Here is a 19936-nt window from a genome sequence, read left to right as displayed (position 1 = left end):
CACAACAGTGTGCATAGCCAATTCCCTACTTTTATTCCCAGATCTGCCACTGATCTGCTGTGTGACCTTTGGGCAAATCACTTAATATCTCTCTTTCTTCAGTGTTCCTACTATAAAATGGAGCTAATTTGTAGAGAGCTGTGAGAGCTGTGGGTGAAAAGTGTTCTCAGCTTTTTGATACTATTTGGTGATCATATATAGATAGGTGTTGAGATGTGAGCTTAGAGCCCAAAGTGAAATGGCTGCGGAAACAATTTACCCACCACTGAAATGCAGCCACCTTTTGAATGAAAAACCAAGTATATTTTCCAGTTTATACTGAGTAGTTTTGAATGCATGGTTGTGTAAAGTGATGTTGAGGATTATGCCTACATCTGTGTTAATAGCTACTTCTGTGTAGACTCCTAGACTTTAAGGTCAGAAGGGACCATTATGATCTTCTAGTCTGACCTTCTGAACAATGCAGGCCACAGAATCTCACCCATCCACTCCTGTAACAAACCCCTGACCTATGTCTGAGCTATTGAAGTCCTCAACTTGTGATTTAAAGACTTCAAGGGGGAATCCTTGAGATAATCATCCAGCAAGTGACCCGTGCCACACGCTGCAGAGGAAGGCGAAAAAACCCCCAGGGCCTCTGCCGATCTGACCTGTAGGAAAATTCCTTCCCAACTCCAAATATGGTGATCAGTTAAACCCTGAGCATGTGGGCAAGACTCACCAGGCAGACACACAAGAAAGAATTATCTTTGTAACTCAGATTCCACCCTATCTAGTGTCCCATCACAGGCCATTGGGCATATTTACCACTAATAGTCAAAGATCAATTAATTGCCAAAATTAGGCTATCCTACCATCCCCTCCATAAATTTATCAAGCTTAGTCTTGAAGCCAGATACTTCTTTTGCCTCCACTGCTCCCTTTGGAAGGCTATATCCATCTGTGACCCTAAAAAACAAATCCAGAGTGTTCTACTAACAATAAGTGATGTGTCAGGCAGGCAGAGTTGTAGGGAAATGATCCTTAGTGAGCATAAATAGATTTATAGAGCCTTTAGTCCATAGATTGTGCGCTGTCTGAGGTCATGGTGTACTTCTTAGCACTCATTTTACAACTATCAGTGAAATGTAGGGCTAGAAGGGATCTCAAGAAGTCATCAAGTCCAGCCCCCCGCACTCTGGCTATGTCTACACTAGAGAGCTTACAGTGGCACAGCCATACCAATGCAGCTGCGCCGCTGTAAGATCTCTTGTGTAGCCCCTCTGTGCCGAAGGGAGAGAGCTCTCCTGTCAACATAATTAATCCACACTCAACGAGCGGCGGCAGCTACGTCAGCAGGAGAAGCTCTCCCTCCAACTTATGTGGAATATTCACACCCCTGAGGGACATACATTTTTCTGACATAAGTGGTAGTGCAGACATAGCCTGAGGCAGAACTAAGTAAACATAGACCATCCCTAACAGATGTTTGTCCAACCTATTTTTTTAAAAACTCCGGTCCCCGACTTGGAAGCCTATTCCAGAGCTTAACTGCTCTTCTATTTAGAACATTTTTCCTAATATCTACCCCAAATCTCCCTTGCTGCTGATTAAGCCCATTACTTCTTGTCCTACCTTTGGAAAATAATTGATCACCGTCCTCTTTATAACAGTACCTAACATAGCTGAAAACTGTTGAGATATGGACATGTCCTTCCCTGAGTTCCCCCCCCCCCGCTTTCTTGAGCACAAGACCGGATTTAGTCCTAAGGGCAACATGTAGTACCCCCCGTGTCTGAAAGCAGGATTGGTCAACTATAGACCTCTCGTTCCTGGTGAGCAGAGGCAACAGGTGAGTGATGAGATGAAGAGTAGGAGCTGTTTGTCTTGAAACTGTGCGTTACTTGCCTTTCCTCTTTTTAGGTATTTCTTACATCTTTTTCAAGTGACGAGAAAGACAAAATACCAGGTCTCTCAGCCAGTATTGAAGCAGTTTATTTAATTGACCAATGGAACTGCATCAGTACCAGGAAGTAAAAGCTATTCATCACAGTTTTTGTATGCCTTGGACATAAAATCATAAAAGTGTAGGACTGGAAGGGATCTCAATAGGTCATCTAGTACAGTCCCCTGCATTCAAGGCAGGACTAAGTAATAACTAGACCATTGCTAGGTGTTTGTTTAACCTGCTCTTAAAAACCTCCAATGACTGAGATTCCACAACCTCTGTAGGCAATTTGATGAGATCATAAGGGTCTGAGCATGAGCAAAGGCCACTCTGACGTGGTATACCACCCTGCAGCTTCAATTAAAACTAGAGTTCTATTTTTCCATACATAAATGAAAGCCTTTCCTTGCCTTAATGTGCTTCTTGGTTTATTAGGTATATGGAACAGTACCAAGAAAGTGTCCCGGTGCTATACTCAAGCAAAACTTCTATTGATTTCTATGAGAGTTTTGCCTGAATGCAAGGAATGTAGGATTGAGTCAAAAACATTCTTAAGGGTATGTACGTTCTTCCTTAGACTGAAAGGTTATCTGTGCTGACTTTACTAGCAGTGATGTTTTTGAGGGGTGCCCAAATTCTGAAAGTTATTTTAGTTTATAGGAATGTCTGTGGCACTAGTCACTATAATATCAGTGCACTTTCTAACTGCTTTGGATTTGCTTCTGCAGCCCTTATACAGTAAAATTCCCATTGACTTCAGTGGGCCTCTTTCAGGTATAGTGACTCCAAGGATGTGCTCCAAAAGTAGTAATCTTCAGACACAAATTCCTGTGAATCTCCTCCAATTCTCATGTCATATTTTTACCTTTTCTTTTTGCCAGTTTCTTTCTAAGTAAAGGAACATATCTTGTTCAAAGGAAGAAAAATTGGAAGTTTTAAGAACTCAGTTGTTGTTGAACAAACATTTTGGAACGATGGTAATTTTAGGGGGTGCTCTTTCTTGGTAAATGTATGTCTGGTTGTGCTGCCCTTCCACACAGGAATAGTACCTGGCTCTACAAATAGCGCTTTGTTTTAAAAAAATACCATCTGAAAACAATGGGACTATAGTAGACTAAGATACTACTCCGCTTTAGCAAGCCTGACAGCGTTGGGTCCAAAAATAACAGGACTGTTTGCTTGGGTATCTATTCAGCAGATTGGGTCCTCCCACTGTACAGTAGAGAGAAATCCTGCCTAAACAGACAGAGTGCAAATACAACACTTTTGAAGACTTTAACAATGTCACTTTTTCTGTTTAAAAAAAAAAATAGTTTGAGTAAGTTTCTCCAAATGAAAGATTAAGTCATTGGCTTGAGCCAAGGGCTACACGAGCTGGCACGGAGCATGCTTCCTCACACAACTTGGCCAATTTAATCCTGTCTGACCTGGAACACTTGAATTGTTCCAGTCCATGGTGTTATCTGCAAAGACTAGCCAGGCTTGCTGAATTATGCAGTTCCTTTTTTTGTGATGCTCACACATGTGGACTATGATGAGACTTCTAACAAACAAAGGCAGGTTATGAACGAAATGTATTTCCCATCCCACTGTTTTTTTTTTTTAAATATTCCTAAATAAGTGTAGTTTTTCCTTTTTAAACACATAATTGATAACAGTGCCTTGCTCACTGTATGCTTTTTGGCTCCACATTGGAGAATGGGAAGCCTGTGCTAGTTAGTTGCACACAGAGGAAGAGAGTATAAATTGCCTGGTTTAATAGTATGCTTCTCTTTCCCAAATAATTCTCTTGGAAATTTTGAACACAATGGTATGTAAGACTATTAAACTGCATCCTTTGTGTTTGTCAAAACTAATTTTTAAAAACATGATTTGCTATTGACCAGGCGATCTGTTTTACAAATATAAGATTTAAAAAATCATTAACATATTGAAGAAAATGGAAAGTGTTGGGTTTTTTTGCAAGTTTCCTCCACCCAGATTATTTGTATCTGTGCCTGAAAGTCTCCTAGGTAAAACATGGTCATATTTTCCTAGCTGTAATACTGGAAAAAAAATTGCTTATGTGTTTCATTGTAGCTCTGCAGAGAAGATTAAGCCTACTGTCAGAAAGCAATGTAATATTATGTTCAAATTAGTATTGATTTTTCCCATCATAATTGAAGCAGATGAAGACCAATGACAGTATAATTGTACCTTCTGCTAGAGATCAAAGAGTTACAGGAATTCTGGGAATAGACTAACTTTGTTATTCTCAGTTTTAATAATTAGGTTGCCAGAGAAAAGATGAGTCTTTGCAATCCTGTTAACCTTTGTGAAATCACAGTAAGGAACCTCTTAATGGAAGTTAATGCTGGATGTTAACAAAGGATAATTTAACTAGTAATAATGTGAGCTGAGATGTTTCCCTTAAGTTCTCAGTTTGGCTCTGCATTGTGCCCCATCATTTGACAGTTTTTTTTTCTTTAATATGTGTCCTGCTGTTTATTTAAAACTCCATTTTGAAAGGAAGCATTGGATTAATCTACCAGTATATGATGATAACTGTGTACAATTTTATTCCTTTGCACAAATGCCTGACTGCTTGAAACAATAGCTCTGGTATATAGACTCTTAGGCTGTCAATTATAATGTATAAGTTTTAAAGCAAGCTTGAAAAAGGATATATCAGTCAATACTCTCTAGTTTGACAATTGTGAAGTATTATTAACCGTCCTGCAATTCCCACAAGAGTTTATTACAGCAATATTAAAATCAAGCCAATGCCCAGAGCATCCTGCCTTTTCTGTTTCTTTAGACTATAAGCCCTTTTGGATGGGGACTGACATTGTTTGGCTTGAACAGTGCCACGCTCACCGACGATGACCAAAATATAATTGTTGTTGTTTTATTATGCTGATGCTTTCAGGCATGAAACATTTGTTTTGCAAAAATCATAATGGAATAACATTTTGGTTGACGAGATGGATTTCAATGGAGCTGACTTTAACACAAACAACAAAAGTGGTTGTAGATCAAATCGGAATGGGCAAAAAGGAATAGAAATTGGCAATCAGTTTTTGCTGCCCTTCAAACATTCAAAATAGGGATTAGTATTATGGATTAGGAAATTCTTGCCTCTACATTTTCAAAGAATTGTGTGCATTTAGCTGGTCGAAGTCAATGACCGTGATACAGCTAAAATCCCATGGTACATCCCAGGGTTCAGTCCAGAAAAAAATAGCATTAATGGCAGGAAGATTTTATGGTCTTTCTCAGCCCAGCAGTTGCTTTCTGTTTGGGTTAGTGAGGAGAGGAGATGTGTGATTGAATGAATCAATTGTACAAGACATTGTCTTGTTTGTAACAATGTCAGAATATTTGGCCACATTAACGAAATGAAGATTTTTTTTTTTTTTTTAGTGGTTTGTAATCTATGCAAAAACTTATGTATAGTGTACCTTTGTACACCATTACAGCATTATTTGTTGCATATATATCTTTAGAGTTATAGCATTTACAAATATGCATTGTCAATAAATTGATAGCATAGCAGCAATATTGCATATACTGACACTATGCAGTGAGTGATCAGTGACTTCCATGCACTTAGTCACCACCTAAGCAATCTGTTTGTTTTAAAGGGCTAAATATTTTCACCTTTTTAATTTACTTTGTTGTTTAAAATAAAATACAGAAACTCTAAATAATGTATAAATAGCAGTTGACACCTACACAATTAATCTTTGACCAATGTAAATATGAGGCTATATTTGCCTTTAGTGCCCTGTATAACTCCCATTTCCTTCAATAGGATTCACACCTTTGTGTCTGAGGGCAGAAATGGCCCCATAACTTTCACTTTTCAGACTGAAAATTACCCCCCATACTGTTATCTAGTTCACCATCTGAGGCCTGATGATCATTAACAGAATTGGATGGTTTGAATGTGATCCCAGCTGACAAATGATGTAATTACATCTGTGATCGGATAATCTCCCTCATCCCAATCCTTTCCTTGGTAAAGCTTCTCTATTCATTCTCTATTCAGGTTTCTGGGTTTTTTTGTTTGTTTTTTAATCTCTGATCATCCACTCTAGTTTTTTGAACCAGGAAGCATGAGCAGTTTGTGCTACGATCAATATTGGTTCTTAACTGCATGACATGGTTCATGGTTAATTGGCAATTAAGGAAAGGTTCTGTGTACTTTTCTAAACAGTTTTTTCCTGCTTTCTGTGAAAGTTTGGGGATGGGGTGAATTTAGGATATGAGAGCAGCCAGATTAACAGCCCTGATCACCAAAATCCTTTGTTAATCCACAGAACTAGTACAGCATGAGCAGCAAAAGCATAATCTTCCCTACCCTGCTTCACCAGGGTGTTTCACATGCAAAGTCTCCCTCACATGAGTCACTAGCAGGCTTTGTACACTGAGTCGGTGCTAAGGCCTGTGAAGTCCATGGTAACATAAGCAGTCAATAGAGGTGTGATTCAGTGTCCTGGCTTTTCAGCATTTTCCTTGTAAAACATTAGCTGCTTTCACAGTACAGGGGAGCAGGCAGCCTAACTCAGTTTTTAAAAAAAGGACACATCCTGCAAAATCTGGTACACTTGAGAGGTCTGGCCCACTTAAACCAAAATGGGGCATGAGTCACAAATTCATGGCACAGTTCCAAAGTTCCAGAGTAACACCATCTGTTGCATTTGTCCCAGGTGGTCTGTAAAACATACTGTCACCGTTCAGGGCTAGCTGCACCTCTCACTCTTCTGTGATCTCTCTCTAAGTGCACCCCCGCCAAGTTTTAGGACTCAAGCCTTCATCTCTCTGGGGTGGAATCCTGCAGTTCTCTAGCTACAGCCATCCTGTATACTAGTTGTGATTGCTCAGCAGACCTGACTGGACTTGGTACCTGCAGTTCTTCCCTTCAGGGGCGGTGACCAGCAGTGAATACTGTGGCCCAAACAGCTTTCTTAAAACAAAGTATGATTTAATATTAACAGCAGGAACACAAAATAACAGGAAAAAAGGATTAAAACAACAAAAGGCCTACACACACACACCTATTTTACCAAAAGTCTTTCCATCTTTCACGTGGGGACTATAACAGGGTGGCTTGTTCCTTTAAGGGCTAGAGACCTAGGGACAGCCAACTCTAGTTACTAAATAGGCTCAGGTGAATGCCCTGTAAGAGCAGTAGGAAGCTGCATGGGGAGGATGCTCAGGAAGTTGTGGAGGAACTGCAGAAAGCGAGAGTCTGAGAGTGGTGGAGATGGTCCTGCTAACGCAGGAAAGGCCATGAGATGCCAGGAGAATTTTGAGACAGTACCTCAGGGAGCAAGGGCTGTGCCCAGGTTAAGGCTGGGGAGAAGACTTCCTTGTGTTTATTTTGAATTTTATGCCAATAAAACTGGACTCTACGGTGGGGTATTACTGAACAAAGAAACCTTTTGTGAGTTAATGAGGAGCCTAAAGGGGGAAACCGAGGTAAGACACCTGCAGAGCAACCTCAGGCAACAAAGGGGTGTTTGGGAGGTGACTGGTACAGTTACAGGGACCCTAGTAGGACTACCTTCCCAGATATCCCCAGCCTCTCAAGGACTGTGAACAGTTTCTTCCCCTTAACCATCTGAATTCTTTAGAGGATTTCTGTGTCTTTAAACTCTAGTAAGTCTCCTCCCCCCCATTCTCCCCTGTGTGAGAAATTAATGGAGAAACCTGTTTAGGAAGTCTGGGGGTGTGGTGGGTAAAGGGGACTAGCCAGCTTATCACAGCATTGTTCTTCATGTGTTCACCAAGAGATGTAAATATTAGGAACCACCCTCTTTTCCTGGGCATGTTTTCTGACAAACCTGATTGTGAATTAACACAATATATGCATACAGCAACAAACCCAGTAACCTGATCAGTATACTGCACTCATAAATTGTTACATTGTGAGCTAAACAAAAAGGGGCAAGTTGTGGTGTGTGCTGTGAGAGTCTATGGATACCAGTCCACTAACTGTAGGACTGACAACCAAATTATTTTAAAGGCCACTGTACAAGAAAATCTGCAGACAATGATTCCATCACTACAAACCTCTTGAATCAATGACACATATCTGAAAGTATCAGTATCCTGTTACCCAAAGGGGACTAATCCACCTTTAGTGCTATAGCATTAAAATTTCATTTAGAATTGTATGTGTGATGATTGCAATAGTAATAGCTAAAACTGATAAAATACAGAACACTCATGTTGGATAAATTGAGGTGGAGTGAAAAGAACAGGAGTACTTGTGGCACCTTAGAGACTAACAAATTTATTAGAGCATAAGCTTTCGTGGACTACAGCCCACTTCTTCGGATGTTGAGGTGGAGTGTTAGACTTACTTAATTTTTTCCTTTCCTAATTATTATATAATGTTGTGTGTGCGCGCGCGCGCACACACACACAGATACACATTATATAATAGTAACACCTTAGACTTGCACAAGGCTTCACCCAGTGAAGAAAGACAAGCTTCCTTGCTTCTGCAAGGATCTTTCATTTTAGGTACTGATTGAATCTTATGATCTAGATAAGGTGACCACCATATTTTATATTATTTATAGATAGTTTTAACACATTGCTTACTAACTCTCATTTAGTACCGGTTAGCAGCTTAGAGAACCTCTGAGATGATAGGGTTCTCTTTAGTTTAGACTATTACTGGGAAGCCTGTTAATGTGGGCAGCATTGCTTTCAGGTATTCTCTTTTACCCAGCATTAACTAGTCCACTGGGATAAATTCCTTTCTTCGGAAAATAGGAGAGCAAAATTATTCACTAATGGACAGGAAAACATTCAAGTTTAATTAGCAAGCTTGTACAGGTCAGATGTTTTGGTTTGCTGGTGGATATAATCTGATTAAAAATTAAGATAAGGTATGATTAAGTTGTCAGAAATTAAGGTAAGCCTCTTGTTTTCTTTAAAGCAGTTATGAGGCCCAGGTGTTTGGGTAACTAGCGTAAAAACACTGAAACATAATGATCCAGATTTGTACCCAGATTTTAATGTAGTCATCTAAAATGAAATCCACATCAAATGTAGGCTCTAAGTGTATAATATGATTTGCAGTCTGGATATAATATACTTCATGTTTAAAATTGGTAAAGAATTAGCAAGGAAAGCTGGTTTAGATTTAACAGTACTCTTAGAGGATCACAAGTGATCCACTAGTGGAGTGGGACTCTTCCCTACAGTATGTTTTCTAGTGCTTTGTCCACCCTAGTTTTAAAGGCTTATAGGATTCAGGGTTTCCTTAGGAGACTGTATCTTGGTCCTAAAGATCTTACTATCAAGACAGGACCTCCACCCCCAATATTTATCCTAATTGTTCCTTTTTAAAAAAACTGTCCTGCTTGTTACTACTTGTTGCGCCCCATCTACCACAATAGATAATTCTTCTTTTCTCTTCATGTTTACCACTATAAATTTTCATAAACTCTTAATGTGTCTTCACTTTAGTTATCTTTTAGCAAAGCTATAGTTATATCCATTGCTATTTTAATCTTTTCTAATAAGTCCGTTCCTCTAGCCCTTTAATATTGGTTGTTTTCTGCAGTCTCATCAATTGGTCTAGAACTTTATGGTAATGATGTTCCCAGAACTGAACATACAGATGTAGTTGCACAAGAGTTATATATAGGGGTTGTCTTCATTACCGCGCCAAATTGGTGTTGCTGCACTGACATCTTGGCACCGCTGTAGCGCATCTGGTGAAAACTCGTTATGTTGAGAGGAGAGCACTCTCCCATCGATGTAATTACTCACCTCAACAAGAGGCAGAAGCTATGTTGGTGGCGGGAGAGCGTCTCCCACTGACGTAGTGTAGGCACCACTTTAAGCTGATGTAAGGTATGTTGCTTGGGGTGGTTTTTAACATCCCGGAGTGACGAAACTTACATCGACTTAAGCGGTAGTGTAGACAAGTCCTGAGAGAGACTCATCGCCTTGGTGTGGGGCTTAATGCCTCTATGCATGCAACCCAATGGGATTTATCATCTTTGTTCCCATATTACACTGCATAGTCATGTCTAATTTTCTTTCAGCTATCACTTTAGATCTCTTTCAGTACTACTGCTTTTCAAGTTTATCTCCCAATAAGTTAATATCTTGGATTCTGATTATTTTTCTTCTGTTATGCTAGCTTGCATTTTCCCAAATGAAATTTTGGTTATTTCTGTCCTTAATTCCCTGGTTTGTCCTTATTCCAAGGGAATTAGGCATTAGGACAACCCAGAGAAATACAGACCAGCCGTGTTAACTTTAGTACCCAGAAAGATAATGGAGCAAATAATCAAGCAATCAATTTGCAAACACCTAGAAGATGATAAGCTGATAAGTAACAGAATGGATTTGTCAAGAACAAATCATGTCAAACCAACCTAATAGCTTTCTTTGACAGAGTAACAAGCCTTATGGAAGGGGGGAGGCGGTAGATGTGACATATCTTGACTTTAGTAATGCTTTGGTTACTGTCTCGCATGACCTTTTCATAAAAAGAAAAATAGTGAAAGATAGCCTAGATGGAGCTACTGTAAGGTGGATGCATAACTAGTTGGAAAGGAACAATCAATTGCACACATACAAAATGGGAAATGACCGCCTAGGAAGGAGTACCATGGAAAGGGATCTGGGGGTTATAAAGGATCACAAGCTAATATGAATCAATAGTGTAACACTGTTGCAAAAAAAGCAAACATTATTCTGGGATTTATCAGCAGGAGTTTTGTAAGCAAGACATGAGAAGTATTTCTACTCTACTCTGATAAGACCTCAGCTGGAGTATTGTGTCCTGTTTTGTGTGCCACATTTCAGGAAAGATGTGGACAAATTGGAGGAGAGCACCAAAAATGACTAGAGGTCTAGAAAACGTGACCTATGAGAGAAGATTGGGTTTGTTTAGTCTGGAGAAGATAAGACTGGGGGGGAAGGCATAACAGTTTTCAAGTACATAAAAGGTTGTTACAAGGAGGAGGGAGAAAAATTGTTCTTCTTAACCTCTGAGGATAGGACAAGAAGCAATGGGTTTAAACTGCAGCAAAGGAGGTTTAGGTTGGACATTAGGAAAAACTCCCTAACTGTCAGGGTAGTTAAGCACTGGAACAAATTGCCAGGGGGGTTATAGAATCTCTGTCATTGGAGGTTTTTAAGATCAGGTTAGGCAAACACTTATCAAGAAAGATCTAGTTGTTATTCAGTCCTGCCTTGTATGCAGAGGACTGGACTAGATGACCTATTGTGGTCCCTTCCAGGCCTATGCTTCTATGATTCAAAACCTCTCCAGAGCCTTTGTCTTATTAGTTTTGTCTTTAGTGATGTCTGGAGCTTTCACTCTTGATTTTTTTAGAAAACATTTTATATATAAGGATTATTTTTTTCAAATATATACAAGTGATACATGAAGATGGGTTCCAACTCAAATTCTGCAAAGAAATTAAATTAAGGGAACTTCAAGAGACTGTCTAAATTAAATGAGCAGCCAGTTTAATAATTGTCCAAAGAACAAGATGGCTAGGATCCTTCCAAAGGAAATAACCATACAGAAGAGAATAAAAATCTTCATAGAAATATGATTTTAAAAAAGTGAGCGTTTGTGTTTGAGATGTCCCTATAACAGATGAGAGGGATGTTATCTGCTAACATTTTAGCTACGGAGCCTTTTTCATGCTGTTGCAGTGATGTCTGTCTGACTCAGCTTATATAAGGGGGTCTCAATTATAAGTAAAGGTTGTGGTTTTTTGATTTTTTTTTAAGTATTTCAGTTGGCCGGAAGAGAGAGTTAGCTCTTCTCTTCTTTTTTCTCTTTTTGTGATTTGATTATTGTGTATAGGAAGGGTGTTAACCATCTTGTTGTTTTATAAAGAAATTCAAATAAAAATGTGACGTGTTTGGCTTTGCCTAAGAGGGATTCCATCAACTGCACAGTCTGTTTAGAGGGTTTTTTCCACCTACTCCTTCCTTTCATTATTAGCTATTTCGTTTCCCCTTTTGCTGACATTTCAATCACTTCTCATTTTATCAGCACCGTATTGTAGCGCTAGCCCTGCAGATGAGACAGGAGTTAGTCTTCTTTTTTGACTGTAATGCCTGCTGCTAGCTGGAAATGAATGTGTTATTGAGAGCTTTATATGACGTATCCTGCCTTTGTCACCTTGAGGAATGAGACACCTGGTCTGGCTCTTAACTGTGGGACATAATGTGCTCTAAAATGGGACATGGTACTTGATAGGGTGGTCTTTCTTTTAAGTCACAACATGCTATGATGCTCTATCAGTGGCCCTCTCAACAATTTAATTTCCATGGCAAAGACAGGGAGAGGTCGTGAGCACATGGTACAGCAATTTGTTTTACTTTTTGTCAGTGGCATACTGAAGAGTTGGGTAAGGTATATGTGGTGCTTTTTGAAGGAAACTAAATGAGAGGTTGAGCTTTTTTTATTATAATGTAATAGAATTCAGGGATCTATATAGCGTAGAAATTTAGTTTTATATAATTTTCAATCCAAATATGTGGGAAATAAAATAAATCTACACAGAGACATTTCTGTTTTTCTGCAGAATAGAAGCCTAATCTCTTACCTACTAGAATGATGGGGAGCCAAAAAGGAACCTAGATAGATAATCCGTGGAGATGTCACTCCCCCCCCCCCCCCCGTGAAAGCTTTAATTCAGTCTGAGAAGGCTGTAGCTCATTTCACTAAAATACCCATTAAATCTATATTTGTGGAAGCAATTAACTCTGACAGAAATGTTCAGTGTTTCCCTTGGCATTGCTTGGAGATGCATGTATCAGAATAAAATTGTTCTTCCTTATTGCATTTTTTCTGTAGAAAAGTCATTGAAGCAAATTCCCTAATTGTGTACACAGACTGATTTTTTTGCATAACCCTAGGCGAGGTCATTGGTATCAGAGACTTTGCTGGAGGACCAGGCTGTGATGCCAGAACCTCAGTTGCAAGGATGGGCATAAAGAACGGGTACAAGGCCAAAATTGAAGAGTGCTGGCTAGAAAGAATGCATGACTAGTGCAGGTGGAGGGTGTGGTGGTTTAGTGGTTTTGTAAACTGTGCGACCAGAGCAGCTTGTATGGGGCTTGAGTGAAAATTAAAGCTCTGTTCCCAGCAGAAATCCCATTTGACAGTAACAGAAAGACTATCTGCCCTCCATGGTGGTAAATCGTCCTTGTGTTGCTGACAGCTTGTTTTGGCACAAGAAGATGTAATTTACAGCATCATCACTGCATTTGACTCACTATTTTATTGTGGCATCACAGGATGTTGTTAGGTTGTTAATGGGATATGGAGCCTTTCATCTCTAGGCTGCTCATTTAAACCCTGCCCATCTAAGTAGTGACATTGCAGTGCAGTTGAGAGGCAATCATCAGAATGCTCCGATTTTTGCCATTTTGTCAACACTTGTTCCACAGCTTTAACCCCTACCTCATCCTCATTTGCTTATGCTCAGCATGTATCTTGTGGGCTTCTGCCCCAGGATGGTCACACTTTGTGCCTGTGCAGTACCTCTGCCCTCCACCCTCTGCCCCCAGCTCTTAGGTGCCTTTTAAAAAGGTTATTTTGCTCTTCCCCTGTGCTGCTGCAGCAAAGAATATAGAACTAATACCTTGCAGCGCTGTGTGATAGTGCTTGTGCTCTTACAGATGAGGATGTCTGGCATGGATCTGAGGGATTTGAATGCTTTGGCTGATGATGAAGGGGTGTGTATGTGTCTGTGTGTGATTTTTAAATCACACACACACACACATGCACTGTGTGTGTGTGTGTGTGTGTGTGTGTATATATGTATGTGTGTAATATAAAACCCTGAAAAACATATATATAAAAAACCCTGAAGAGGTGTAGGTGTGAGAGAGATGTCTGAATCCCTACGGGAATTAAAGCAACTGGAAGCATGTGTAGTGCTTGTGTCACAGCTGGGACTGGTATCGGACCTAGCTACATTGCTGGCACCATATGTTAATGTTCTTTGCAGGGTGATATACTCTAAAGGGAAAGGATATGCTGCAATGCTTTTCTCATAAAATGAGCAGCAGCTGCATGAGCATCGAGTCCTTGTAGCATGGTAAGGTAGCTTTCTAGATCTCTCTGATCAAACACTTCTTACTCGTTAACCCAAAGCATTCTCCTTAGAACAAGTTGGATTTTTTTTCTTATGCATTATTTCTGTAAATGGTGTGGTGGTGGTGTAATCTAAATGGCATTTAATGTGAGCACAGTTGTTACACTGTGTTAGAATTTCTATAGCTGCCTCTGAACCAGGAAGGAATCTGTTTGAATTGTGAAGTAGTATCATGCATTTTGAAATAGCCTGTGAATGCTGTCTGAACATGCATGATACTGAGCATGTTACAAACACCTCATCCTCAGTGGTTTAATCCTAATTAATATGTGCATGATTTTGGTGGCTCTTGGCACACAGTTATGGCTTGATACTACATTCTTTTCATGTCTGAACTCCCCCTGACTTCAGGGATTGGAGTCTTAGGGCTTGTCTATACTTATGCGCTGGTTCGGTGGCAGGCAATCGAACTTCTGGGTTCGATTTATCGCGTCTTGTCTGGACGCGATAAATCGAACCCAGAGTGCCCCCCGTCGACTCCAGTAATCCTGCTCGGCGAGAGGAGTACGCGGAGTCGACAGGGGAGCCTGCGTCTGGACTGCGGTAAGTTTGAACTAAGGTACGTTGACTTCAGCTACGTTATTCTGAAGTTGCGTACCTTAGTTCGAATTGGGGGGTTAGTGTGGACCAGGCCTTAGTGTATTAAAGTTGAGCGGCATGGGTAGTATCTGAAAGCTTTCACCATCTGAGGGCTGTTTGGTCTTGGTTAAATTCCTCTGGAGAGTTGTCTTCACCATAAAAGCCACCACCACAACTGGTACTACTTGACCCCTTTACTGGTAGCCTCAACAGAGAGGCCAGTTAGTGATTTGTCCTCTCACCCCAGAGTTAATCTTTCCAAGCCAGGGTAGAGACATATTGACAGTGTGCAAAAGCTTGCACTGGAGCTGTACCTGTTCTTTGAAAAACACCAAGGGTTTTCCTTTTCAGAGCTGTCCCTCTGGCACCTTTTCATGAGCACTCAGTTCATAGTAAGAAAGAGTAAGATTTTTAACACGTGATGCCCTGGCCAAATTCCTAGGTGAGTGAATGATTATGTTCTGTCTTCCTCGCAGTTTCATCTGGTTAGTTATTTTTCATTTCTTTTTCTAAATGCTGCTGTGTAGTGCTGCTTGCCCAAAGTGGCTGCAGTGTCTCACCCAAGAGAGGGCTACAGTATAGAAGTGGATGCATGCATGTATAATATTGAATAGAGCCTTTATATTTGTGAGAGTTACTGTATGAGTTAAAATATGAATACAAATATCTCCTCTTACTAGTTTTTGTAAGGGCCAGTTTACTCAAACCTGGGACCTTCTCTGATATACTTCTGAGTAAGGACTTGTTAAAAAACTAGGTAGGAACCACAGGATTTGGTCCTATGTTTCTAAGGTTGTTACTAGGGCTGTCAATCACAGTTAACTCAAGTGATTAACTAAAAAAAATTTAAATTAATCGTGATTAATCGCAGTTTTAATCACACGGTTAAACAATAATAGAATACCAGTTTAAATGTATTATAAATATATTTGGATGTTTTTCTACATTTTCAAATATAATGATTTCAATTACAACACAGAATACAAAGTGTCCAGGGCTGACTTTATATGATTACTTTTGATTACAAATATTTGCACTGTAAAAAAGATAAACAAAAGAAATAGTATTTTTCAATTAACTTCATACAAGTACTGTAGTGCAACTCTTTATTGTGAAAGTGCAACTTATAAATGTAGATTTGTATCTGTTACATAACCAATCAAAATCATGTAAAACTTTAGAGCCTACAAGTCTACTCAGTCCTACTTCTTTTTCAGCCTATTGCTAAGGCAAACAATTGTTTACATTTATGGGAGATAATGCTGCCCGCTTCTTATTTACAATGTCACCTGAAAGTGAGATCAGGCGTTCTCATGGCACTGCTGTAGCCAGCGTTGCAAGGTATTCCAGTATACTAAACATTTGTATGCCCCTTCTTGCTTCAACCACCATTACAGAGGATATGCTTCTATGCTGATGCTGCTTGTTTAAAAAAAAAAAAAAAGTGTTAATTAAATTTGTGACTCAACTCCTTGTATGTCTCCTGCTCTGTGTTTTACCTCCATTCTGCCATATATTTCGTGTTACAGCAGCCTCAGTTGACGACCCAGCACATATTGTTCAGTTTAAGAACACTTCAGTACAGATTTGAGAAAACACAAAGAAGGTACCAATGTGAGATTTCTAAAGATATCTACAGCACTCGACCCAATGTTTAAGAATCTGAGGTAGCTTCCAAAATCTGAGAGAGACGAGGTGTGGAATATGCTGTCAGAAGAACCCAAACCACTAAAAAAGAAAATCAACCTTCTGTTGGTGGCATCTGACTCCGATGATGAAAATGAATGTGCAGAACCCATTATCAGCATGGAAGTGTTTACTGGAATACTTTGCAACCACGGCTACAACAGTGCCACGTGAACACCTGGTCTCACTTTCAGGTGACGTTGTAAATAAGAAGAATATTTGTAATAAAAAATAATCCTATAAAGTGAGCACTGTACACTTTGTATTCTGTGTTGTAATTGAAATAAATGCATTTGAAAATGTAGAAAAACATCCAAAAATATTTAAATAAATGGTATTCTATTGTTTAACAATGCAATTAAACCTGTGATTAATAGTGATTATTTTTTAATCTTGCGATTTATCGTGATTGATTTTTTTAAATTGTTTGGCAGCCCTAGTTGTTACAAAGCTTATATTCCCAAACTCTGAGAACACTGATTTTTTTAAAAGAATTCTCATTACTAATTAAATTATTATTTTGCAAATGGAATGTTATACTTCTATGTAATTAGACACTTGGGATCCTTGTGCTTGGACTTCTGCTGCAAAGCGCTTTATGAAAACATGCTGTTAGCTGCAAGCTGTAAGCCTGCTAACCATGTTATCAATCAACTACATAGCTTATTACTCAAGAATACAAAGGCTTCCCACTTTTTCTTATAGGTTTACTGTCTGGGGAGAAATTGGATTGAACAAGAGCGGTTGGCACGAACAGGTGCATTTTTCATCTCTATAATGAAGAAAAGCAGAAGTGTCATGACGGTTACAGCAGATGACGTAAGTTTTTAAAAAAGTCAAGGTTTGTTCATTCCAGTATATTTTTTTCAGAGCAGAACACACAGCCTGATTCTCCTTTCACATAGGCTGTCTTTACACTGGAGTTGCTCCTTGAGTTACTGACTTCCTTGGAGTTACTCCTAAATTATAGCAGTGTAAGTGAGAGGAGAGTAAGGTCCATTGATTAAAAAATAATAATGTAAACTCTTTTCTGTTGCTAATGCAGTGTGTGCTTGAACATTCTACTTCATTAGACTGTAAGAGAGATGGACCTGAGCCCAACCACAAACTTTGAGGAAGATCTGATCTGGATCCACACTTTGTGGATTTGCTGTAATTATGTATTTATAAGCATTTTTACAGCACTCACTACTGTGGTTTCTTAACACCCCATGTGCTGATAGATTAATATATCACTTCTCTTGCCACAATAATCCTTTATTAATTACATTCCAGTTCTTATTCTCAGGAGAAATGCATCAATTTGTAATAATGGCAATGATAATCACAGCATTAATTGCCTTGTTTATTACAGCTTGGGATCTTTAAAAATGGAAAATCATCTTCTCCCAGAGTATATGTAACAGTGTTACATTTTCAATATCACTCCAGCACTTTTAATACCAGCAGCAGCCATTCTTTAATATTCTTCTAATGTAGTTTGTTTGGGTTTGTGTGTAGGTGTTATATATAATGGTTCATTAGCATTGTCCTTGAGATAGCCAATCCCCCAGCAAGTACTAATTGGAAAGGGTAATTTTAATATGTGTTTATTCTGTATCTCTCGTGTGTGTGTGTGTGTAAACACACTAAAATTACCCTCTCTGAAGATAGTATCTGTTGGGGATCTGGCTGCCGTTCAGACAATACAAATAAGGTACAGAACCTTTCACCTGTAGGTCACTAGTTTGAATCAATGGATAAATGTTTCTATATAATGGATGTTTGGTACCCCCCCTATATAAGATGAGTTTGATAGGTCTCAGTTCCTGCTCCCACATCACAAATTCTCTACCATGCTGTACAGCTCTGCACTAATTGGCAACTCATTAAAGAGGCCAAGAACTGTATGAATCTTGGTGACTGAACTGTCTCTGCCACCCACAAAAGAGTCTCCCCCTCCACTCTATATCAGCCTGTTGACAGAGTAGTGTGTCTGAAGCTTTCCCTTCAGTGGCTCTGTCAGGTGCTGTCAAGCCAATACCTTTTGTCAGGTAACTTCACATGTATTCCTCCCTCTGTGGTTTACTCCGGGAGTACCCAATCTGGACTCCCGCCATCACATGTCTCTAGGCAGGGACTCTTGTCCCTCTCCCCTCTGATGCGAGGCGGGGGGGGGAGGTTTGAAACCAGTGTGCCAAAAGGTCAATTCTGTGTTTTGCTTCCTCTCTGAGGGATAGGAACAGTGTATTGCCAGCTGTTACAAGTTATCACAGAACTTTCTAAGCAAGCACTGTTGTTCTTAATGTAAAAGCATTACAAAGAAAATGTATTAAAACAATAAAGAAATTTAAACAGCCAGTAAACATACCAGGAGTCACCCATCAGTCTTATGGGGCCCTAGTAGGCCTAAGTCTTTCCAACCCTTCTGCAAGAGTTGGGGGGGCCCCCTTGGACAAGAGATGCTGTCCATTTGCTGGATCATCAAGAAAGCCTTTGTCCCTAACAGTAGTGGAGTCAGATACCATACTATGTCCTCCTGTTCCACCTGGTCCATTTCAAAAGCATGTACATCTTCCTCTTAAAGCGAGGAAATAATATGGAGTCTGTGCCATCCAGCGGATAGGTACATGGGATCTGGCTCCACCTACCAGATTATGTTTTGCCGGTGCAGTTTTTCCATATTGAGTTGAAGTTGATAATCCTTCTCCTTCTCACTCATGCTGATGCTGCTTCTCCTGATCTGTACTCTTACTCCTGAGCTGCAAGCATCTGGGCTTCCAGGTGCAATCTTTCCCTCTCCAGCCACAGATTCTCTTGCTCTAACTATTAGTCTCGCCATGATCCCAGTTGCAGTGGTGCATCTGATCTGGATGGAGCATGACTGCTGCATATGCCAGCTTCTTCCCAGCTTCCCTCCCCCTCAAGATTTCCCCTGCCTGCTGGACTCTCTGCCAATGGCTGGATGTTGCCTGGGGATTCCTTTTCTGGTCCTTGGTGTATAGCTGGTCAATGAGCTGTGCCTTTGAGATTTTCAGTGTTGAACTGCCTTTTTCAGCATATCTCAGCCATCTGCCTTTTTTTCAGCTTTGCATAACTCATTTTCATTTCACTGTACCTTCCCCACCCAAAACTGAGACTTTTCACCATGCTTTTCCCTTCTACAGTTCTTGCTGTCACTGTTTTTGGCACTTTGACAGTTCCCCACTGTCCTAGATCGCACACACCGACACCATATATGTGTCAGTTTCAGAGTTGACTGCACCTTTGACCCACCTGCCTGGTCTTCCTTGAGGGCATCTGCTTAAAGCTTAAGCTTCTCAGCCATCACTTCTCTTGGGATGGAGACCCATGTCTTTCTCCCTTCAGACTGGAGTTTAGGCTTGCACCTCACTGCGATATCCCAGCAGGTATGACCAGAGTTCAGCACCTGTGGTTTATTCTTTCTCTAGTGGCTATAACATTGTACACCAGTTACCAACCAACCTTAAAAACCTACATTTATTTGTAGGACAAAAGCATTACAGAGAAAACATATATGAATGAAAGAACCTAAATATATGCTAAAAGCTTACCAGAGGTCACCCTCAGCCCTGACGTAGGGCTTTAGTAGTTGTCAGTCTTT

General features: G+C 39.9%; 1 protein-coding gene across 1 annotated transcript in view; it reads left to right on the top strand.

Annotated features, from left to right (window-relative positions):
• PDE4B (phosphodiesterase 4B) overlaps window positions 1-19936 on the top strand; it is a 398316-nt gene that overhangs the window by 31585 nt on the left and 346795 nt on the right. Inside the window, exon 2 of the mRNA XM_034778444.1 lies at window positions 17038-17151. Within this exon, the coding sequence (XP_034634335.1) occupies window positions 17110-17151 (42 nt within the window). The 5' untranslated portion in view covers window positions 17038-17109. The remainder of the gene's footprint in view (window positions 1-17037; window positions 17152-19936) is intronic.

Source organism: Trachemys scripta, chromosome 8 (assembly GCF_013100865.1).
Source record: "Trachemys scripta elegans isolate TJP31775 chromosome 8, CAS_Tse_1.0, whole genome shotgun sequence".
In the NCBI taxonomy this organism is placed as follows: domain Eukaryota; kingdom Metazoa; phylum Chordata; order Testudines; family Emydidae; genus Trachemys; species Trachemys scripta.
This window is presented reverse-complemented; position numbering and strand designations above follow the sequence as displayed.